Source organism: Pseudorca crassidens, chromosome 1 (assembly GCF_039906515.1).
Source record: "Pseudorca crassidens isolate mPseCra1 chromosome 1, mPseCra1.hap1, whole genome shotgun sequence".
In the NCBI taxonomy this organism is placed as follows: Eukaryota; Metazoa; Chordata; class Mammalia; order Artiodactyla; family Delphinidae; genus Pseudorca; species Pseudorca crassidens.
In genome coordinates this window covers 10,249,087-10,273,564 of record NC_090296.1, presented here as the reverse complement: position 1 = coordinate 10,273,564, position 24,478 = coordinate 10,249,087, and the positions used below count along the sequence as shown (strand labels likewise).

General features: G+C 36.6%; 1 protein-coding gene across 5 annotated transcripts in view; it reads right to left on the bottom strand.

Moving 5' to 3' along the window:
- The window catches only part of DICER1 (dicer 1, ribonuclease III), a 66,815-nt gene that overhangs the window by 29,174 nt on the left and 13,163 nt on the right, over positions 1 to 24,478 (bottom strand). For 2 of the 5 annotated variants that reach the window (XR_010940917.1, XM_067726671.1), the window contains exons 2-12: positions 20,308 to 20,371; positions 18,910 to 19,010; positions 14,824 to 15,012; positions 14,015 to 14,177; positions 12,903 to 13,033; positions 11,850 to 11,984; positions 11,229 to 11,389; positions 9,200 to 9,368; positions 7,433 to 7,905; positions 1,556 to 1,688; positions 82 to 324 (exon numbers count right to left, since the gene is read on the bottom strand). Coding sequence is in view for 4 of the 5 variants with exons in the window: in XM_067726671.1 (XP_067582772.1) it covers positions 82 to 324; positions 1,556 to 1,688; positions 7,433 to 7,905; positions 9,200 to 9,368; positions 11,229 to 11,389; positions 11,850 to 11,984; positions 12,903 to 13,033; positions 14,015 to 14,177; positions 14,824 to 14,967 (1,752 nt within the window). In the remaining variant the exon portion in view is untranslated. The remainder of the gene's footprint in view (positions 1 to 81; positions 325 to 1,555; positions 1,689 to 7,432; positions 7,906 to 9,199; positions 9,369 to 11,228; positions 11,390 to 11,849; positions 11,985 to 12,902; positions 13,034 to 14,014; positions 14,178 to 14,823; positions 15,013 to 18,909; positions 19,011 to 20,307; positions 20,372 to 24,478) is intronic. The other 3 variants (XM_067726661.1, XM_067726651.1, XM_067726669.1) reach the window with 3 other exon arrangements.

Sequence of the window (24,478 nt, the reverse complement as noted above, 5' to 3'; positions counted from 1 at the left end):
AGCTCTGTTGAGACTATTCTCTGAAGATAAAACTATTTCTAAACACATAAAAACAACTTAAAGATAACACATGAATCTTACCTTTTCAATAGCTTTGTATGTTTTAAGGTCCTCTTCAAAACTTTTTATTTTGTCTGTATCTGCTAACATTACATAATTAGAGATCGGTGCCCTCGCTCTTCCCTTAGATTGAACATAGGATCGATACTCTGTGGGCAGATCAAAACGAACCACCAAGTTGCATTTCGGTATGTCAACACCCTCCTCCACAATACTTGTTGCAATAAGCAGGTTGGTTTCATGTGCTCGAAATTTCCTAAGTACCTGAAAAAAAATCCACCAAGGATAGCAATTCTAAGAAATTTTCCAAAGAAAACAATGTAGTAAAATTAAGGGACAACTGTCATTTCTGACAATACTCTGAGCACGCTTAATCCAGGCCAGGCTGAAGATGATGATAACACCTCACAAAACTCGAGACGCATGAACACGTGACATTTTCAACTGAATATGACTTGAAAAATCCAAGTGCCTTTCTATTTTACAGAAGCACCCACGGACAAATCACAGCCTTCAAGATGAAGGCGCTGGCTTCTTTAATAACCAAAGTGACCAAACGAATCCCCTTCTGGCGTCCTGTTGCCATTCTGAGCCTCCGTAATGGGATCTTATGGCTGTGAGTTTGTGCCAACATCCCTCCAAAGATGTCAAAACTCTTTCACTAAAATCCCTAAATCACTTGGAATTAAAAATTACAAGCAAAGCATTACTTATCTTCTGGCATCTTGGGACACATTTAAGGGATCAGAAATGATTTTTTTTAAAAGTGAAAAATGTTTTCATACCAGATTTAAGGTAACATCGTTTCCCAATCTAGAATAAGTTAAATACGAAAGTAAGTTGGGTTTTAGACTGATCTGTCAGACTCTGGCTGTTAGACTCCCCAAACTTGGAATATTACCAAAGAGCTATCACATAGAAATGACTTCAACGTGAATTATTCTGCTACTTTTAAGTTAAATAACAAATTTTAAATAAAAAGTTTTTACTTGCAAGCTGGAACACTATATTAAGTTTTAGCATCTTTACAATGCTATTTCCTATACCAAAATCTTAAAAAGCATGAAAAAAATTAGGCCAAAATCTTTAAAATGTATTGTTATTTTTAAAGGATTCAACCAAGGCAGGACTTTAAGTAGAAAACAAAACACTTTCTAGGAAAACATTTCAGTTTGTTGCTTCAGAGTCGTATGGAGTCAACAGGAGTTAAGTTTACACAAGCTTTCTTTTCCTATAAAATGCAGTTATGTGCCATCAGCCCAATAATGGAAGACAAAATGGGTGATGGCGATTAAGACACAATTGATTTTCCAGATAGATTCTCAACGTATGAATCACTATACAGCTACCACAAAGGAGATGGCTAGTTTCTGTATGAACAAGTACTCTATATTCCCAAAAAATGCAGAGGAACTATGAAGAAAGGAAGTTCCTATGGGCAAAGTTTGTGTATGTTCTGAAAATTGTTATTGTACAATTATTTGAACTTAGTTACCTCTTCCTGCTTTCTGAATTCCGCTTCCATCTGTTTGTTGCGAGGCTGATTCTTTCCAATGCCATGTCCAGTTATAAAATTGCTGCTGATGTAAGCCAGCTCTGGATCTTGTTTGCCAGCTTCCTTTATCAATCTAAGAAAATTATACACATTTGGAAGTTAAGCACTGCTGAGGGAAAAAAATTTAAACTTTTGTTTCTAAGGTCTCCCTTAAAATGGAAATACATATCCTTTTGCCAACATACCTAACAAAATAGTCGGTATTTTTTTTTTCAACCAGCTTAAAAAGAAATCACTGTCGCTCTTCTCTGAGTCGATCTGTGGACCAAATACTTATAACACCAAATACAGGGCTGATTTACACTGATGAATGAAATGGTCACAGTCCCTCAAACTTTCTAATTTGGCAGTGATGACCTTCATAGAAATGTGGCCCAGGAGGGGACAGCGCTAGGCAAAGAGAAACATGGATTCCTCATGTATTTTGGCTTTAGTCCAAGTCTTATAATGAAAAAACCACACACTCTTTCTCAACGCACTTCCCTAAGCACACACACAACTTGCAGCAATGGTCATGCCCTTGTGTCCACGGCCAAACTTACGCAAAGTACCAAATACCCCAAAGGAATACTTCATTCTCCTCTGCACGTAGTAAGAGAGTTCCAGCTGTGCATGAAAAGAAGTGCGTTATTTCTTTTAGATTTACCCCAGCACGCTGTACCACTGGAAGTACGGCTCTAGGGAAAGCGATGCCTCCATCCACTGCTAAGCATCTCCATTCCCAACACTCATGTCCCTGGGCAGGCCGCTGACCACAGTTCTGCATAAAAGGCCACTGAGCTTCGGCACTGTAAGGCCAAGAGAGTTCCCACCCCATCCTGTCAGGAAAGAGCACATACTCCCGAGCTCATCTCCCTTTCTGCCTGCACCTCTGTATTAACCCAGAACGCTTGTCCCCTCAGACGGGTCCTCCACTAAGAAACGGAAAAGAGCTACAGGACGGGCTCACGTTACATGGGTGCAGAAGGTTAACAGTTAGTGTTGCCATTACAGCTATTTTGGAAATATCCACATTCAAAAACTCAGCACACAGGATAAATGGTTCCACACCTGACCTAAGCGATTCCATATGGTTCTTCTGAAGTCATACAACATAGTATAAATTCCTAATAGAAAATTGCATTTTTAAGTCAAACCATTCTTTTTTTTTTCCCCCAGTAAGTACATGAAACAGGCTAATATCAAAGCCCTGGAAGAAACCTTGAAGGGCCATCTAGAATATCTTCCTGCCTCCAAATCAGTAAAACACTTGTGTGTCTAGGTTAGTTTGAGAGTCTGCTCTATAGTTTAAGTACTTAAAAAGTTCAAAATCAGAAACTTCTTTAATATGTTCCAAGATCCGTTTAGTTATTATAAACTTATGATGTCAGTAACAGAAAACAGTGCTACATGCAAACAGCATGCCCCCAAATCTAAAATATGAAATTAATTATCTTAGAAATAATATATACTTCCAAATTTTAGTTTATGTAAATTAGCAGCAATTTGAACATAACAGAGGTTTAAAAAAATGCATTTCAAGTTACTCCTAATTAGGTATACAATGTATTTTAATTTGCCTAAAAAAATAAATCTGGTAGACTTCAACTAGCTGAGAAACAGAAGCACTGCAAGTACATCTATTTCTCCTTAATCAGACTCTCACCAGTATGCCGGGAAGAGAAGAAGCAATGTGCACATTAATAATAAAAAAAAAGTCTCTTATAAGCAATAGCTGAATTCTATATACCTACGCTGACAATGTTTAAAGAGAAAAATTTCTCTATCAGATAAATTTAAGAAATCCCTGCAAAGTTACGGGCTTCCAGAGAAACAAAACAAGGTCTACTGTTGTCAGGGAGCTTGTTACTGAGTAACACACACTGCCTAGAGATCTCACAGTACCACAGAATTGCTGGGACAGAGTCTTATTTGTTTCTTTTAATTTTATACTGAGTTTATGTGAGTTGTTCCACAAGCAAGCTGTTTGATAAAGAATGCTGTTCTCTAGTGCACAGAGTTTCTCAAACAATCTATAGCAAAGAACCGGTTATTTTTTTCCTAATTTCAAACTCACCCGAAACCAAAATTTTTGTAAAATTCCACGAAAATTAACTACTAAGAAAATGTAACTTTAAAAGCATTAAAATTCAATGGCCAATTGTATAACATTCAGCAGACATAAAAAACTAAGAGTTTATGAATATAACTGTATGACATTCAGAGGACATAATTTACTCTTAAAACTAAGAGTTTATGCTTACCCTCAATCTCTGTATCTCACTCAACGCAGCTGGCACAGACCCACAGCTCACAGTGCATGTGTGTGTGCACACAGCCGCCCCAAGTACAATGTCAGGTGGAAAGACTGCCATTTCTATATACAGTGTCTCTTATTAACAACCCAGTAAGAGAGGGAGGTATTATTACTATTTTATAGATGAAGATGCTGAGACTTTAAAAAGGTAAATAACTTGCACAAAACATACACCTATAAAGTGAGTAGAAATAAAAGGAACCAGGGCTCCTTGGAGAAGTGGCTGATCCTATGCAAGAAAAATACAAGATGAGCCTGGAACATCTTGCAGTGCCAGACAGTAAGGAAGTGTTCAAAACACAAAAGGATGAGGGCATGTCAAAGGGACACAGGAGCTAACCTCAAACAGCCCCCAACGGCCCGGGGTGGAACGACTTATACAAAAAAAAAAAAAAAAAAAAACTAGTATCAGATTATAACCGAAGTATAAAATAAACAAACACGAGTTCATAATGATAAAAGAACATGACTCAACAAATATAAACAGATAAATAGGATAAAAGAGACACACTTTCCTCACAGAAGAATTTCTGTAACATACATATATAAGCCCCTCTCCAGGAATGAAACTGAATCCCTCCCTCCCCAGAATAAACTAGATTTGGTGACTTGCTTCCAAAGAATTAAGTAAGAAAAGAGAAAAACAATAACTTTCCCGTGGAGAAAACTGGCAAACGCAATCATAATCACATGATGAAGTCTAACATCACCAGTGATGCTCTGTGTTGATACCATGAATCCCTCTGAGACGAAGTGACCAGAAGGGCACTTCACGTCTGTAGTATTCTTCCAAATCCTAAAACCCAGTCTAATCCTGAGAAAAACATCAGACAAATTCAAACTGAGAGGCCTTCTACAAAATATCTGATCAGTACTCCTTAAGAGTATCAAAGTCATCAAAAACAAGGAAAGAAGACGCTGTAACAGACCAAAGGAAATTAGGGAAATAAAACAACTAAATGAACTCTGGTACACCTTGGATTAAAAAGAGGACATTAATAGGGATTTCCCTGGTGGTCCAGTGGGTAAGACTCTGCGCTCCCAATGCAGGGGCCTGGGTTCAATCCCTGGTCAGGGAACTAGATCCCACATGCATGCCGCAACTAAAGATCCTGCATGCCGCAACAAAGATCCCATGTGCCGCAGCTAAGACCCAGTGCAGCCAAAACAAATAAATAAATACATATATTATTTTTTTTAGAAAAAAGAGGACATTAATGGAAAAACTGGTGAAAGTCACACAATACTAGTAAATTACACACTGAAAAGAGCTCTAGACTTGGAGAGTGGAAACCACTTTCTGCCACTTGATACTTGCATTACTTTAGGAGGTCACAAACTGAGTGTTATTTTCCTCATCTATGATATAGTAAAAACATCTACCTTCTTCCCTCATGGACTGTTCTGAAATTTTAAAAAATATATAAAGGTAAATTATAAATGATAAGGCCCTAAACACAAAAGGCAAAAGAAAAACTATAAACAGAAGACTGTACACATACTACATTATCTATAGAAGTAGCTGTGATTTATTTTTTTAATTAGGAGAATAGAAAACTGCCTGTGTATTACAATAGCTTGTACTCCCATTAAACTGTTCACTGAAGAAGGGTTTTTCCTCCCCTTAAACTGATGGAAGGAAAGAATCTGGATTTCAGGAAGTTTTTCTAAGCTTATTAAAAAGCTTACCGGGACAAGACCTCTATTGTATATTTAATTAGCTGCCCATAAAGCCAAGCCTCAAACCACTCCTGATTCATCATCCAACACTGAATTCCAGCCACATTTTATGAAAGTTGATCACAACTAATCTGATCCTCAGAGTCAACAGGAAGTAACATTGACTTCTGATAAACCTTTTCAGGCTAATATTCCTGCAGTGAAAGCGAGTACATCTCTACACTTAAAAACGCATGCAGAAAAGCGGGGAAAGGAAGAAAATGAACCCCGACTTCTCTCCAAGCCCCAGAAAATTTATTTAATTCTTAAACCATCCTGTATAGGGGCAGGGAGTACGTCTATAACTCGGCTTACAACTGTGCCAACGCTAAACTTTTCTGACCCCCAAAATGCCTTTCCCCCATTCTAAGAAACAACCCGAACAGATACGCACTCCCTGGACTGTCTCCTGGCAGCCTTCCCACTGGAAAGCACTGGTTTTTTAGTGTTCTGTCATACCCAAGGGCATTATGATTACACAAAGAACTGAAAACTAGGAGGCAGAATATCAGGATTCTAGAGTTGTCTCTGCCACTGACTGGCAATTTAACTCAGAGCAAATCACTTTTCCTCCTGAGGCCTTTCTCTTTTTTATAAAAGTAAGTGGCTTGGATTAGATAGTCAGTGAAGTCCCTTTCCAACCTTAAACTTCTGATTCCAATGTAATTCCCTACCTGAAGTTACTTTACCTCCTATTCATCACAAGGATCAGGCCCAATGACTATGAAAATTACCAGACCGAAAACCGCCAGATGACTTCCCCAGAGTCCAATTTCTCGTTATTCAAGTAAGTTCTCGAGGCCCCCAAACAGTCAGAGCAGTTTGAAAAAAAAAAAAAAAAAAAATCCCAAATTACCTCAGGAAACAAAGCTTAATTTCTCCTCAGAGATCAATACTTGCAGAAAAGGCTCTTAGGGATCAACTTTGGCCAATTAATGGATCTTGTAGAAAAGTAGATTGAAGTGCAAAATAAGGACCCTTTTTGGCCCTTGTAAACAGTAGAGCATCCATCCACAAGTCAAAAGAACCATACAGTAAGTGACCATTTGACACAAATCTGAAGTGTAGCTCCTCAGCTGGCTGGGTCTATATTCAGGAAAAATACACTTCTATTGAAGAAGGGAGTAGGGTGGGAATTCACAACCTAATTGGCATTCGCTGTCACCTTTGCCAATATCCTCTGAATTCCTCCCTAACATTTTTATTTTCCTCTGATTCAGAAAATTTTAATATGTAGTCTATGAACCAATCCAAATTTCAAATCCAGCTGCTGAAAACTTTTCACTGCAAACGTGCCAACTTGAATCGACATTTGGTAAGGAAAAAAGCTAACACAGAAAAATTAGCCACAGTAACACCCCGATAAAATTTATCTTTAAGATTTACCTGAAGGAGAAAGCTTGGTGTGAAATGCTCAACACAATGCCTAACACATCATAGTCACAGGTTAGTAAATATCTAACTGAATCTAACAATTAATATAAAACAAGGAATGCTTTACTGTAATGTAACAATTTTTCTACACTTGCACTCTATTTTAATGGATTAGAAAAGATTAGCACCCTTTAGGGGAAAAAACCTCAGTCATATCAAATCTAGCCTTCGGGGAAAGCTACTGTATATATAAACATCCTGTCAATCCCAGTAGAGCGTAACACATGAGTTTCGAGGATGGTGCCAAAAGTACAGGACACTTACATAAAAGCCTTCTGGTAGCTCTTAAAGCTATTACAACATATCACTTCACAAAACAAAGAGCTGCCTGTTCTACTATGGGAAAAATGTTAATCTTAGAGATTTACCTGTTTAAGACAACTGCTGTATATCTTCTTTCCACAAAAATAATTCCACACAAAATATTGGTAAATGGAGAAGGAAAATTTGTCTCTGGCTTTTCTTTTTCTTCAATTTCTTCATCCTCCTCATCATCCTCAGAATCACTCCAAGACACGTAATTATCCTGATTCCTATTATTATACCACTCAACGCTTTCAAACTGCTGTCGCTCATACGGTTTATATTTGCGTAAGATTTCAAGCAGTTTTATTACTTTCGGAGTTACAAATTTCAGGTCAAGTGAGGCAGGTGAGAAGTGCTCTTCACATAGTGCATGGATTTTCCTTAGGAAAGTGTCTGTAAACAATAGAAATTTCCTGTGCAGCTCCTCTTGTTCGTGTTTGATATATTTCTGTAGTTCTCTTACCATCATTCCAGCTACTTTATCTGCACACCAGGGTCCCAGAACTACCAATACCGCACGACAGTCTGAGAGTATCTACAAAACAATGTAAAGGCCCAAATGCTAAACAATAATCATGTAGTTATTTTCATATGGAGTTTAACTGGGATTTAAGTTGTCTTTAGTCTGCCCCTTCAAAATAAATTTACCCCTCTAATATAAACACTGAGGTTAACTCCCCAAGGTTAGGGGGAAGGGCCAATGGTCTTTTCAAGCTCTACTTTTTCATATATATGCCCAGAACCATCCTTTTGTTTTCCCCAGCGAAAATAATCAAATAAGAGAAATTAAAAGATGCAACTGTATACAGTTAATAAAGCAATTTTAGAACTGTGATTAGTTCAAAGTACAACTGAGTCATTTACTTCTAGGTAAATATGCAAAGAACTATGTAGCAGAATATACATATACATGTACATGCAAATGCAACAGAGTATGTAATTTTATTCTAGGTATCAAAGAAAAACAAAACAATTTTCCTTGAACTTTATCTATGCCCAGAGTGCCACATCTTACAAGCCAGCTCAGAGCAGAATGTAAATCCTTATTAAAGCTAAAAACTGAGGGACTGCCAGTTCTGCAGGCAAGTAAAAGACACACTGGGTTGAACATGGACTTAATGAGAAGACAAGTGTTGAGCAGAGCCTGGGCACTGCTGCTCCAGAAGAAAACCAGCAGGAGAGAATTAAGACTTAGATTCAGTACAGTGCTACCGTTCCCAACTGGCTGCAAAGTCCTGGGACAATGGTTCTCAAGTTTTAATGGCATCGGGATAACTGAAGGGCTTGTCAAATCTCAGACTGCTGGACCCCACCCACAGAGCTTCAAATTCAGCAGGTCAAGGGTGGGGCCTGTCATCTGCATGTCTAAAAAGTTCCAGAGGGAAGCTGCTCATCTAGGGCCCACACTTTGAAGGCCACCGTCCTAAGGAATTGCTTCTCAAAGCTGCACTGTTCAGGGATGACGAGCTCATATCCAGTCACATACAAAGAAAGAGCCGAAGAATTCATTCAGCCCGGGGGTTTGATCAGGAACTAATTCATCTGACCAAGAAAAAAAAAAAAAAAACTGGACTCACTTCTTATACTTAAATAATCATGACATCTCCTTAAACCAGGGAGGTCTATATTTAATAATATAACTGTCTGTCGGGTAATAGTACACTCAACCCAATGCGATACATTCAACAAAAAATGTCCAGAGATAAGAAGGTAAGGCCTTAAACTAAAATGTATATAAAACAGCCTCATTAGAAGAATATTCATTTCAACATTAAAAATAAATAGAAGCCTTTTATTATACTCCCCATACTTACTTTGTATACGCTTACCTGTTTAGAAATTAAAGTAGAATCTCTTTCTTTTGAATGTACAGATATGTTACAGTCATTGATAAAATTAAGTGCTTCTTCTAATTCCATCAGCAGTCTTTCATAAAGCCCACTTCTGTCAGTAAATGGTCCACAGTCTACCACAATCTCACATGGCTGAGAAGTATATCTTTAATATCAGAAACAAAAGTTGTCAACACACAATACACAAGTTCACTCCAGCATTACAATCCATTATGTATCTAAACCAAAAAAGAAACTTCCTATTTTCATTTGGAGTAACAAGCAGGCTCACAACAAGCATTCCTAAAGTGGTACTCCTTCTATCCGTACTGTGATTGCCTGTTAGGTCTCAATATGAATTTTGTTACTGCATTATTATCCCAGGTTTTTCATTTGGTTTTTTAGGTTTAGCCTTTCATCTTTTGCCCCCTTAGGCATCATCCAGAATGAGAAAAAATGTTAGTCAAAATACTCAAGAAACTCAATAATGATGATTTCTCAGAAGCAGAAATAGGGAAGGGGGAGGGGAGAAGATCATAGAGAGGAAGTGTTACCATTAAATGTATCCATTTCCACACTATTTGAAAACGTTTAGCATTTGCAAATGTCAATTTTATTTTTAATGTGTTTTTAACATATCTTCATAAGGAAACCTCCCCCAAATTTCAGTCAATTACATTATCATTCACGTAATTGGATCTTTCATGACTTTCATAATACGACAACCAGAACAACACACAAAATCCTAAAAGCACATATAATAATTAATTAAGGAAAAGAAACACAATAAAGACATATTTAAATACTACAGTTTTCATTATTCCCAAAGAGAATTTTTAAGAGTCACATTTTGAGAATTAGGTAATGCCAGACTCAATAGATTACTTACCAGTTTTACCCAAACACTCTAATACCACTGCTTCTCCTAAAGACTTCAAGTAGTACAGGCCTACCAATCTAATTCAGGTCAGATAAAAGCAAAAGTACAGCCTTTCACTTCTACATCACAGACTGTCTTAGCTCAGGAAAATCAGAAAACAGCATGTCCTTAAGGCCATGAGATTTGTATTTCACCTTACATTTGGATTCATAAGTTTTATGAATCTACAAGTTACCTTTTCACCTCACTCCACAAAGAGAACTCTTTCCAAAATCCTACTAAATGACAGGTACACCACAAGGTGTTTTCCATGCCATCAAAGAATCCCTTGAAACCACTAATGCCATTTTACAGGCTCAGGAACAATAAATGACTCACTTGAAGTCACATGGCTTACAATTAGTGGAGCCAGTACTCAAAACCCATGTGTGACTTAACTTCATAACCTGAGAAATAAGTCATCTCTATTATAACTGTCCTAAGAACCACCGCTTGGTAATCTTTAACCTTGTTAAAGGCTATATCTAATAAGGGTATTTTAATATGAATTGAATTCGTTATATTTATTTAAAAACCTCATTTATATAGGCTCACTTCCACCAACTTAGATCAAAAAGGCTGTTTGTGTCTGCACGTTTTAATGAAACTCGAAACAGCAACCCCTTCGAAAAGAGACAAACCTCAAAGTCATAAACATCTTCTCAGAAATTTACACCCACTTTCAAAACTAGAGGGTGTTTCCTATTATTTTAAAGCAGGTTGTAAAATATTGAATCCTGTAAATAAATAAATGCTCTTTCAAAGCATCATGTGGGACACGTGGGTCAAAACAACAAAGTGTCCACACTTGCAGAAAAGGACGCCGATTTCCTGAGTTCCCCAGTCCTCGTCAACACCAGCAAATAGGATGGGCCCGCGCTTATGAGGCATTTCCTCTTAAGGCAGAAACGCCTCCGTTACTCTCTGTGGAAATAACGTCAGATTCTTGCATTCGAAGATGACTATCCTGATAAGGAATTCTTAGCCTTGCTCTTTCCTTTTAATAGCCATTTGTTCTCTTAGAGACTATCTGCAAAGCACTGAGACTGAAGGCCTAAAACTGTCATAGCAGGTCTCATTAAAGCCAAGTCAATACGAAGTGCATACCTGTCTAAGACCACCAAGTCAGTTGCAGTTTCAGCATTACTCTTAAGAATTTTCTCCAGTTTCTGAATCTTTTCTTCCAATTCCTCTGGATCACATTTCCCATTTAAAATGGAAGCAGTTAGTCCCAAAATACGAGGACATGATGGACAATTTTCACAGAGCTAACAAAAGAAAAGATACTGACAGTAAGGGATTCATTTTGCAAGGCCCTAACCAAAGAGACAGCATCCTAATAAAACATGTCAAGAAGACCTAACAAATACTAAAATTATCACTTATAGAATTACTGTAGCTTGTTTAAAAGATCAGTTTATCAAAAAGGAACATTTAAATATGCTATGATGGATTATGAATTCACTTATGATAGATCATATAATTTATTGATTTATATTATGTTTAAATTTTTATTATAGATTTAGAACTTGTTATAAACTTATTACAGTTTAATATTATAGGTTATAGATTTAAATGAACATTAATTTAATATTCATTCATTCATTCCTACACTGGAACCAAGTTCCCCAAACTGGTAACTAATACTGCTTTTGATCTATAAAAACATTGCTTATACTCAGTAATTTGACCTGCATTATTAAGACTGATAAAAATCTAAAAACTTACCTTCATAATTTCTCGGTAGGGGTGGTCTAGGATTGCAAGATGACACTCATCGAACACCAAAAGGTTAATGTCTGATAGTGATAAGTAACCATTTTTCAAAACATTCAAGGCGACATAGCAAGTCATAACGAGAACCTAAAATAAAGCTGCTATCAGTATACAACACATGCCATTCACCTGCCTGGACACACTTCTATGAAATCAGATTATGAAACCACTGTATTTTAGGTGAAGATTAAGACACTCATCAGTAAAAATTAAAACCCAAATCCTCAACGTATGGAAGCTCGTACTTGAGAACCAAGGTGTAAAATTAGGAAAACGCGGAAAGAGACAAGAAAGAAAATTTTGATAATGGAGATCATGTTTTTATGATAAATCTACTAAATCTACTTCAGGTTTTTAGGTTCCTAGAGCCATAATTTTGACTGATAAGACCTATCAGTTTTATCACAGTTTTTCCCCATCAAACTGACAAGGTTTTCTGGAAGCAGACAGGGGCTTATCATTCTGTGGATTTTAAGTGCTTTACTAATGAGGGCTTTACCCCAATATGTAAGACATACTAGCAAACTGGGGACTGCTTAGGTTAGTTAGGAAGCATCTCTTAACCACTTCAGATCCAACACACGAAAGGCCCTCAACACAAGCTGGCTACATGGAAACGTCTACGAGGAAGTCTTCCATCAAAGACGCTAAGATCTCAACCAAGAAACGTCTCCAGTTTCAAGACATTTAACTCAAGAATAAACTTTGTGAAAGCAAGTTATCTGCAAGATGGAAATAGGTCATAGGAATTTGTGTTTTTCAAGCAAGTAAATCATACTGTAAAAGCTGTTTCTTTTCTATCGCATAAGAGCAATACATGTCAGTAATTTACCTGGCTTTAGGATGAGATTATAGTAAGAAAACACATGAGGGCTAGCTTCTAGGCTGACAAAGTACAGAAAAGTAGAGTTTTCAAACCTAATTCAGACAACCAAGGCTACAGATCATCTTATAAACCAAGGACTTGTACAGATTTATTAAGTGAAAATTCTCTACAAGTCTTACCTGGTGCTTAGTAAACTCTTGGTTCCATTTCTCTTTTGTCCAAGATGCACTTACTTCCAGGTTTGAGTATTCCCCAACCTTGAGATCTGAGTGAGTTCTGACAGCTGACACTTGTTGAGCAACCTGGTTTGCTGATTACAAATATAATATTCCGTGTAAATATGAGAACTCTTCCCTAAATGGCTCTCTGGACTACTAACAGTTAAACAGTTAAGGAAATCCTTATTATTATATATTACACCTGACCACCAATTTTTTAGATAGCCAATTTAAAATCATATTTTCACAGTAATCTCCAAAACACACTTATTAGACTCACCACCCCACCCTCTGTCATTCACTTCAGAGAGCCTTATACCACCTTCCTTCTTTAAAGGTGATTTTTCCCCAATCTAAGAATATAATTTCTAGGTTGGAATGGCAACTACTCCAGATCCACCCTTCCTGTTTTCTTCAATAAAATCAGACTGTATCACCAAGAAATAAGACAGACTAATATGTATTTAAAGCACATGAGAACATCACATGCTGAGACAATCTAAAAAAAAAAAAAGAAGAGGAGTGACATGGTTACATTAGTACCCGAGCAGTTTATGTTCACATTTTATACTTTTTAGTTTAATATCTAATCCCAAACACATAAAACCCAGTACTTTAAACTCTTACTGAATATCTAACTTTTAAGTTAAGCATCTAACTTTCTTTCTACAACTGGTATAGCAAGATCATAAATCAAAGTTACCTATTTCATAATCAAGCACCTTTTGATACACTGTGTGAAGCTAAAACATCAAAAACAAAAATAACTACTTAGATCAGATTATATTCCGAAAGTAATCCTTCAAAAAAAATGCAGAATCAGAATTAAATGCAATTACGTTTTAGAAAAAAGCTGAAGTTTAACACCTATGAAGTAAGATGACTAACATTTAAGAGAAATACTATAAAGTTAAGAAATAAGACAGAATGATATTTCTGCTTCAACAAACATTATTCATCAACCTCTCTATACTTTCAAGAGTTTAACTTAATACCCACAGAAAAAATCTCCTTAACCATAAAATCTCATCCAGTTTTCCTCCACACAATTTGATAAAATAATTTTTTATTACCAGAGTTGACCAAGAACACCGTCCTTTTGCCATTTCTGTTGAAGTCTCCCCTGATCTGATAGGACAGCTCTTTAGTGAGTAGTACTGCAATAAACGTCTTCCCTGAGCCAGTGTTTAAACAGACTATGGTATTATGATCCAGAGCTGCTTCAAGCAGTTCAACCTAGAAATACAGTGGGAAAAAGAGATTATACACTTCTTATCTAACTACAGAATTTACAAAATTGGATTTGTTTTAATTCAGAAAATTTCACTGTTTTCTAAAATCTTCCTCCAACAAATCTGCCCCTTCAAAAAGCATACGTTCTACATCTTTATATGAGAATAATAATCAGAGGCATTAAAATACCGGTTACACATAGCTGTGCTGTGTAAATGTGTTGAAGTGGCACTTACAATTTCTTTAAGAATTATCTTCACAGGGACAGAAAACTTCTCTAGAATAATATGAACTGAAATGACGATAACCATGGTTCTTCTGCCAGTCCAAGGTTGTTCAAACCAATCTCAATTCCTACCCAGATCATGAGGACAGACACACCCAAATAGATACTAAGGAACAGTGAAGTTTTCACAGGGGAAAAAAAAAAAAAGAAAAAGAAATTTCACCAATAAAACTATCAAATCAATTACCCAGCAGATGTTAGAAAAGAAAAGGACTATTAAGAAAAAAAGTATCTGGAATGAGAAAATTAATCAGAAGAGGAAAGCTTGAAAAGGTAAAGGAGTTTTATATAAGTTGTGTCAACTGTATGCTAATTTATTCCATTTTAGTGAAAATGCTCCAGTATTAGTGTTCTCATTAGTACCTGATATTTTCTTGGCGTATAAATGTTATCATGAATTGCTTCTTGTTGCCATGGCAGTCCAAAGAAAGGACCCATTGGTGAGGAAGCAGGGGTCATGAGCTGCAGGCCTGCCATGCTGAGGGGTTGCAAAGCAGGGCTTTTCATTCATCCAGTGTTTCTTTCATTGCATTTTTGTTCTAGCACAGCTTACTACAAAAGGGAAAAAGAATACCATTACACAACCATGCAGGGTTAAAAACAAAAGAAAGCACGGAAACAAGAGGAACATCAGAATATCATTCCTATGGGCCTTTTCAAACTCTTCATAATTGTTTTAGCTTTTTCGTGATCTAAGAGGATCGTTTTAAAAGTCAAGCATTCTGTACTCGCCAACCCAGCAATTCTACACCTAGAAACCTGTCTAAAAGAATTAGGCGGCTGCACAAAGAGGTAAACACATGAATATTTATTGCTGCATTATTACTTAAGAACAAGAAATAACCTTAAAATGAATTAATCAAAAATTAGCTAAGTAAATTATGGTCTAGTCTTAAAATAGAATACTATAAATCCATAAGATAAGACAAATCTGTATTTACTGACACAGAACTGTGTCCATAATATACCTTTAAGAGAAAATATGTACAGTATCGATGCCCTTTAAAATAACGTGTATATATACAAAACATGTAAATACATACGTAAATATATTTCAAACATTCTTTGTAAATTCTATGATGCTACTATTGATAAAATAATGAGAAAACTGTATGGCAGGCACTTCGCACTGTGCCTGCACACAGGAAGGATTCAAATGCCTGCCAACGTTTGGTCATTTTATCAAAGGACCATAAACACAGAAGGTCATTCTTCTCAATTGATAACCTATCACAACTGCACAGCTGCTCAACTATTTACATATGTATCTTTAAAATTATTCATATCCTAGATAAATTAAAACAAGGCAACACCATTCTGTGAAATAAAAGTTATTTCATGGTATCTAAGCACTCTTCTATATTGCATATATTCTTCCCCAAAGATAAAAATTATTATGTAAAATGAGAAAATAATAATTCAGTCTTTTTAAAATTCCTAACCTGCAGAGAGAGGGTTAGGGTTTCAAATCTCTACGTGAAAGTCCATCATCATCAGAATTTACCTGCCTTGTAGAAGGGAATTTTCTCCCTTGTACTGCTTTGCAGTGTTCATTGTTATTACTCTATGACACTGGAAAGAAAGAATCCCCACTCTTTGTTCCTTGACAACAAAAACTCTGAATCTCTTGACATGTTAAATTTATAACCATTGTACAACACAGTGACTTAAATTGTTGCAGCTAATCCAACAAGAAGTCTCAAGAGTAGAGTCTCTTTTATGCATAGGTATAATACCAAATTCTGATTTCAGAGCTCAATTCAGTTGACAAGAATTCAACATCCAGCTAATACAAGTAGGATCTCAAGTAAATGGTAAAGGGGCAAATGGCTCCAGGGCCAAGGACCTCAGCAAGGCAGGCGTGTCCGTGGACCAGACAGCACAACCATTCTCATTATCCCTCTCAGAGGAAGATGGCAAGCACAGCATTCCAGAGTACATTATGAAAAACTATCAAGTCATTATTTTGCCTGGGTCAAGCAGAACTATGTCTTTCATGAGAAATAATGTGCTCACCCTCTACTGAATCAAAGTCCCAACAGCCTTTCCTTTTACCCCTTTTACACTCAGCATTCACTTCTCCCAACTCTACAGGCCCACAGGATAAACACCCTCAGGTTGATCATTCAAGCTTCTTAACGCCGCTGCAGAGAACCTGAAGCGGAAGGCTATACCTAACCTCCGAAGACCCAGCAGGCCACGCTGAAGGCCCAAGAGATTTGCAGGCACTTCCCACCTGCCTACCATTTTTGGGATATCTCTACGGTCCTCCTTATCCACGGGTTCCACACCCGCAGGTCGAATCTATCCTTGGTTGGATGAATCCACAGATACGGAGGGCCAACTGCACTATGCAAGGGGGCATAGTACATGAGCATCCACGGATTTTGGCATCTGCAGGGGACCTGGAACCAATTCCCGTGGGTACTGAAGGACAACTGTACTTCTCCTTCATTACTCCAGGCTGCTTACTGGTAGGATGATTTATCATTGTTAAGCCTGACACCTCACTTTTCACCCAACCCAAATGTTAATCCAAGACCAAACAAAGACATGGTGGAAGGGATCAGGAAAGAAGCCTAAATCCTGGTGGTGGATGGAAATTTTAAAAGGAGAAAAGAGGGCAGCAGTGTAAATCCCCAAACACACTTCTTCCACCTCCAGAAACCATGTACAGCAGGAACCCTCCTTCCTATCACTGTCATCATTTCTTTTCATGTAGACAACATTAATAATAATGACAGTGCCAGAAAACAGTCTAAAAAGTAAATGAATGTTCTATTTTTAGAACAGTCTAAAAAATAGTCTAAAAATACTCTATTTATAAATATTTAGTTAAAAATTTATTATAGACTATATAAAGTAGTTTAAAAATAAAGTCTATTTTTAGAATAGTCTAAAAAATAGAAGCATGTTCCTTTTTTGCTGCTGTTGTTCCATTTTCTTAAGGGGGAACTATATTCTTCAAAATTATCAGTATCAGTACAAAGAAAAACTATGAAAATGTTCCCGATTAAAGAAGACTCTAGAGACATGACAACTAAACGCAGTAACTGACCTCAGACTGGATCCTTTCCTGAGAGCAATGCCATAAAGACCATTACAGAGTCCATTGATAAGGCTGTAGATACAGCAGTGTTACATTCACTGAGTTGATAACCGCACCATGACTATGCAGGGGAGCATCCTTATTCTTGACAAATATATAGTGAAATATTTAGGAGTAAAAGGGTCATGTCGTATGCAACTTATTCTCAAATGGTTCAGAAGAAGAAACTACACGTAGATATACAGAGAGAGAATGGGTGCAACTGATAAAGCAAATGGGGCAAAATAGGTAAAGCACATATTCTTTGTCCTAATCTTATTTTCTGTCCGTTTGAAATTACTTCCAAATAAAGAGTTTTAAAAAGTAAATAAATAAATATTACCCATTAGACTAGGATCTCCTTGAGTACAAGAGCTGTATGTCTCACACATATTCCTACCACCTACTGAACCAAATCACACCCCAGACATGGCAAACAAAAAATACAGGTTCGTAAAATGCAAATATTGTCCATGTGCGTGACATGAAAACCTTCAAACAGTTTCTATTTGCCTTTTATAACTTACATCACATTGCATACATTCACAGAGACACATACATACACGACTTATCCTTTTACTGGCACACTGGCAAACATGCTCCACGAGAACTAGATGTGTGTCTCATTCTTTGCAGCTCTTATTACCTGGTATAATGTACCATATGTACATTTAAATAAATATCTGATGAACTGAATCAGAGATTCATGAATGTCCACACAATACCATACAGAACAGAATCATAGTTCAAAAGTTATTTCTACAGTATTTGGTTTGGAAATCCATACCCGCACCACTCCTACTCACCCTGAAGGGTGGATACAAGACAGAGAATTTGCAGGGAAATGGAGGACGGCAATTGAACCCACCCCGTTATATTTCCAGAAGGTCACAATATTTAAATTAATTTTCATTCATTTAGTACACAGTGACTGGCCCCAGCGATACACTATCTATCTGAAGAAAGCAAATCCAACATTAAAAAACTCAACAAGTAATCCAATAATGTGAAAACTGAAAAACCTATAATTTTGCCAATTTTTACTTTCTTTGGCATGTTTAAATAGATTTTTTTTTCTTAACTTGGTCTTAATGAAAAGCTCTGAATCCCTGCTGGTAAGTGAAAGTTCTATAGTTTCACAGATTAACTGACTATGGTTAACTGCTTCAGCAGAGCCAACAGAGTAATCCACATGACTATTTTCCAATCATAGATTTCAAATTTCTGGTCAAACAATTAACACTCATGAAAGCTGTGAGGTTGTTTCATAGCTTTTATATGGTTCATTTAGAAATAACTTAGTAAAACACATGAATAAAAACTCTCTTCCTCTTTCCACATACGATAAAGCCCAGATTTACCGTCTTAATGTTTGAGATCTCTGTGTTGCTGTTGTCTGAACTGCATTTTGACATTGTGATAGCAGTTTATTGGAAAATCACAGCATACCCAAGCTTCTGCTCTAAAAATAAATGCAAAAATAGCCAAGTTTAAGACTCCTGTTCTTAAACTAAATATAAACGCATCTACAAGAAAGCCTTATGGATATGAAAAGCTGAATAAAAGGCCATTACTTTGGATTAAAATTTAAACAAAAGACATCTGGGTTATTTTAGGATACTAAGTCGTATTCTAAAACAAAGAACAAGAGAATGAGCTATAACAATAGCATGCCTAATTCCCAGAGACTGGGGTGGGGCGTGGGCTGTCTTGAGAAAAGTTAGAGGAAAGATTTAAAAATGAATGCAAGGAAATCAAACAAAGTACATAAATTCTAAAGACAGTGATTAGGGAAATGGAAAAAATAAATAAATAAAAGGACAGAGATGTGTCATTTCCTAAATTCATATACACAAAAGAAGTAAAGAAGATCACCAGAAGAGTACCTGGCTGAGTAATCCACATCACCCGGCAGCAAGCTTTCACTACAAGTATGAAATCTATCAGCAATTTCAACTTCTCAAAGGAAATTAAAAATACGAACTCAAAGAACAATTTAATCTAATGATAAACTCTTTTATAAAATTCATTTATGAATAAAAATTTAAGAACACAGTTCAACAATGTCAATACTGTGGAGAAATTTAAATTTAGGGGTGGTCCTAAATAATCCTAAGAGATTATAAATCAAAATCAAAATTATAAGTCAAAAAATAAGGAAGCGTAGGGTTTCCCTGGTGGCGCAGTGGTTGAGACTCTGCCTGCTAATGCAGGGGACATGGGTTCGAGCCCTGGTCTGGGAAGATCCCACATGCCGCGGAGCAACTAGGCCCGTGAACCACAACTACTGAGCCTGCACGTCTGGAGCCTGTGCTCCGCAACAAGAGAGGCCGCGACAGTGAGAGGCCCGCGCACTGTGATGAAGAGTGGCCCCCGCTTGCCACAACTAGAGAAAGCCCTCGCACAGAAATGAAGACCCAACACAGCCAAAAATAAATTAATAAATTAATAAAAAAAATAAATGAGGAAGCATAAAGTACTGAGGTGAAAAGCTTGATTTAATCAACAAATGCTGCTTTTTTTAGATTTGATACCGGATTTCATTTATGCTCCTTAACTGCAATGCTTCTACTACCACAAGCTCAGGAAAAACAAATTGGCAGTGGTTTCTTTTCACTTATTTGTGTCTAGTCTAGTCTAGTCTACAGTGCGTGCATGGAGGTTAAACTTTCTCATTTCATACACAAATTGGTTTTGCTAATAAGGTAACAACGCAGAATGGGGAAGCCTTAACACTACTTTAGTATGTACATATTTACCTCCAAATGCTGATTCTAAGTTCTTTCAGTTTCCAAGTCTGTATTAATTCATACCCTAGGTAACCTAAAAGCAATCAGAGAGAATATTTTAGAACATACAACTCATTTTTAAAAAACAACTTTAAGAAATTTCCTACTTGACAAACTTTTCTGATATTTATCTTATCAGAATAAGATCTCTGATAAAAACAATTTTTGTATTTATCTATTGGGAATCAAGAAAACAGTGTATGTATGAAAGGGCTGCCCTTTAAAAATTAGTATTTATTATGTTCTATTACAATTGGGAATTTTTAAGAGTTGTTAGTACAATCCAATTAGATATAAGGAGAATTCCTGGAAGTAGATTACATTTCCCCCCAGTAAAATCTGGCTTTAAAAATACTAAAAGAGGGCTCCCCTGGTGGCGCAGTGGTTGAGAGTCCGCCTGCCGATGCAGGGGACACGGGTTCGTGCCCCGGTCCGGAAAGATGGCACATGCCGCGGAGCGGCTGGGCCCCGTGAGCCATGGCCACTGAGCCTGCGCGTCCGGAGCCTGCGCGTCCGGAGCCTGTGCTCCGCAACGGGAGAGGCCACAGCAGTGAGAGGCCCGCGTACCGCAAAAAAAATAAAATAAAAAAATACTAAAAGACTACGGTAAGTCAGTACCATGCTTTATTTTACATGAACTTATAACCCCTTACTCTCCTAATGAGTAAGTTCGTGTTTTCAAAAACTACCTCATGCTTTGACTTTTAATTCCGTTCTGTACTGCCACCTAGTATGATGCAAATGCAATACACCAACTTGGCCTGATGTGTCACACTCGACATCTTTCCAATTCATATTCACCTCTTTTCTAGAAACACCGTAGCCAAAATAATAAGCTGATAATCCTTTAAAACTTAATGCAACTCCACTATTACAAAATTATTGTTGAGTTATCCAACTTACTTCCCTAGACAATTCTGTATAGAGATAAATTAGAAAGTTAACATGCCAAGTACAATGACAACTTATGTTCATACTACGGAGCCAACAGGTCAAGTTTTCTCATTTTAATTGATGACTACGATTTAAATTACATACATGACTCATGTTTGATAGGTCCCTTTAAGATAACTCTGAAAAAGACATGCCACATACCAGATGCTCAGTCAAGTTCTAGTATAAACCAACAAACTTAACCTAATCTAGCATCTAGATCCCATATATGGCTGTACTCTTTCAGACAAAGGCTTGTAACAACAGACAGCTAACCCTCCTAGTTTGAAGTCTAAAGGCATCTAGAGCTTCCTGGTACATATTTTCAAAATTGGTAACAGAAAACTTCCAACTCATTCATTTTATTATGTGTCACAGATTCTGATACTACTAACTTTACAAATATTACTGTCCAGATTTCATTCCTACTCTCATGAAGCCCAAAATGCGCAACTACCATGAAGTTCCATAGTGAACAAAAGAACACACCCACACAACATCAATACTGTGACATTAAAACACTGTCAAAAATACTCCTGGAAGCTAACAGATAAAACTAAAAAACGTCTGAAGAGCTTTTAGTCTCTAATACAGTAACAAATATGCTATGGAGATCCAAGACATTAACTTTAACTCCAGCCAAAGCCTAAATGCTACGAGCATCCTTGGCTATGGATATAAAATAACAGGTTTATAATACAGGTTGCTGACATAAGGGCAAATTAAAAATAAGCGGTTCAATTCTCCCACTTGAAAATAAAGGAAAGAGACTCTTTCCCCTCCTTTTTTTTTTCAGAACTTCTTTTTCAGTTCTTTTGTGCTGTACTTGAATCTTTATAAAAGCCAAATAAGCCTCTAGCCAGTCTCACTTCTCAGGAATGTTTCCTTAAGATATGTCATCACCAAGAAAGATAATGCCCAATCTCCCAGTTTCCTAGGATGGCCTAATTTGGCAACTGACTCCAAATTGCAAAACCTACCACCAGTCATAAAGATACGAGAAAAGTAGCAATTTTATCTTGAAAACATGGGTGTAACGTGGTGTAACCACTTGGCTATACAAAAGAATAAGGTTTCTGTCTTTGCAATCTCTTTAGTGGATAGCCTGAGATACACATCACATTCTAGTTTAATGCTTACTCAATAAAATTTCTTCCTTCCCTTCTACATTTTTGGAGAGATTTTCTGGGTTGGGAGGAGATTTTGTTTTTAATTATATTTCCCCAACATTAGCTTTAAAGAAAAAAAAATAGTCCAATTCTCAAAAAGTATTCACGCCAAATAACAAAATCCACTTCTTGAAACTTAAAACAGTAGAAAAATCCTAAAATATACTGCTCAACTGCACTGGAGAGAGCAGTTTTAAAAATGAAAATAGAACTTAAGTGCGCAAACACCTCCTCTTGTTCCTAAAAAGGAATCTGCACACAAGAAGGATCCAAGGTATTTACAAATAACTCCCAACAACCTCCCTTTTCTAAACTGAAGTTAGAGGAGAAAGAGAGGAGGCTGTTTTAAGTTAATTCCTAAGTCAAGCCAATGCTCTCACTTCTTAATATTTTGGAATATAGTCATTCCCTCCTCACCGAGGCCCTCTGATGTGGGAGGGACACTGGGTAAGGCCACTGGGGATGTAGAAAGCAGTCTTTTCTCTTTCTTTCTTTTTAAGTATCTTTCATTTAAAATAATCTGAATGCTAGCAGAGTCCAGTGTCAGGAAGACCAAGGTTTATCAGACTCTACTACCTCTCTCTAAGGTTGTTTCCTTGCCTATAAAATAGAGCACCTATTATGACGATTAAGTAATTAAACACATAATAACCTTGGTAGAGCAAAAGTCCTTGCACAGAAAATGTTCAAAAAAAGATAGTTTTAAAGAAACCACAATACCATCTCTATCTACAACCACTGTTGTCATACAATTCTTAAGACTTTAAGGAACTCCTTAAAGAACCTAAAATGTTGTATCAATCCTAAGATTCAATATAAAAAAATTATTCTCATACAAAGTTAAAGTACTATACAAGATTTTATACAGTATTTTTAATCAGATGAACCTGAAAAACCACACTACCTAGTCATTATGAATTTCCAGTACGATGAAAATCAAACAAATTTAAATCACAAAACATGGTATATAATGTAAAATAAAATTAAACACCTTTGTGTCCACTAGTCCTCTTTAAAAGCAAAAACCAAAAAATACTACGTGCTACTTCTGTTTGGCTCCCCAGGCATCACTGCAAACATGACTGAACTGTTTCTTAGGCAATGAAATGGTACACAGCTGGGCAAGTAACCGTCGTCATCATCATCATCACCATCAGACAAGTTTTGAAAATATAAAATGCAAGAAAAGAGAAAACAAAAAGATAGGAAACATCCAAAATACCCATTGTACATAAAATAAATATTTCAAGGATTTATCAACTATTATTTGGTGAATATAGATTATGAAATGACTAAGGTCAAACCAAAGAGTGACAGACCAAAGAGAAAAGGGATAATAATTTCAAAAATTTAAACACTGGAATTTTTAGTCTTAGGTAGTTAAATACACAGCACAAAAGAAATATTTCCATTTTCACTTTTGTCATATCTGTCATTATTAATTAGAAATCCTTGCATATAAATCTAGCTTACAACATTAACACAAACTACATTCAGATATGCACCCTTCAGCATTACCATTTATAATAGCAAAAAATGTCCCTCCCACCTCCCCCAAAAACTCTAAATGTCTAACAATGAGTGAGGGAATGGTTTGGTAAACCATGGATGGCTCACTTTATATGAACTACAGTTCAACTGAGCTATTAAAATGATGACAGTTTATAATAAACAAAAATGCTTACGTTATGGGATTCAATGAAAAAACTTTTATTTGCAGGAAGATCTGATTGTGTCCTCAAGTTAAAAACTAAAGAAAAGAAGAAAGGGAGGAATGGAGGGAAAGAAAATTGCACCCAAAATTGAGGCTGGGATTACTACCGTAAGTAATTTCTTTCTCCTTAAAACTTTTCTGCATTTTAAAATCCCCTACAATTTGAACACTTTATTACTTTCAGAATTAAACACACTCTTAAACTGAGGATGAAGACAATAAAGATATATGACTCTGTCTTAAGTATTGGGGGAAAAAACTCCCTTCTTAAGCCACTGAATGTGGTAAAATTTACCCCAGTTTCTACAATTTAAACCACAAATTC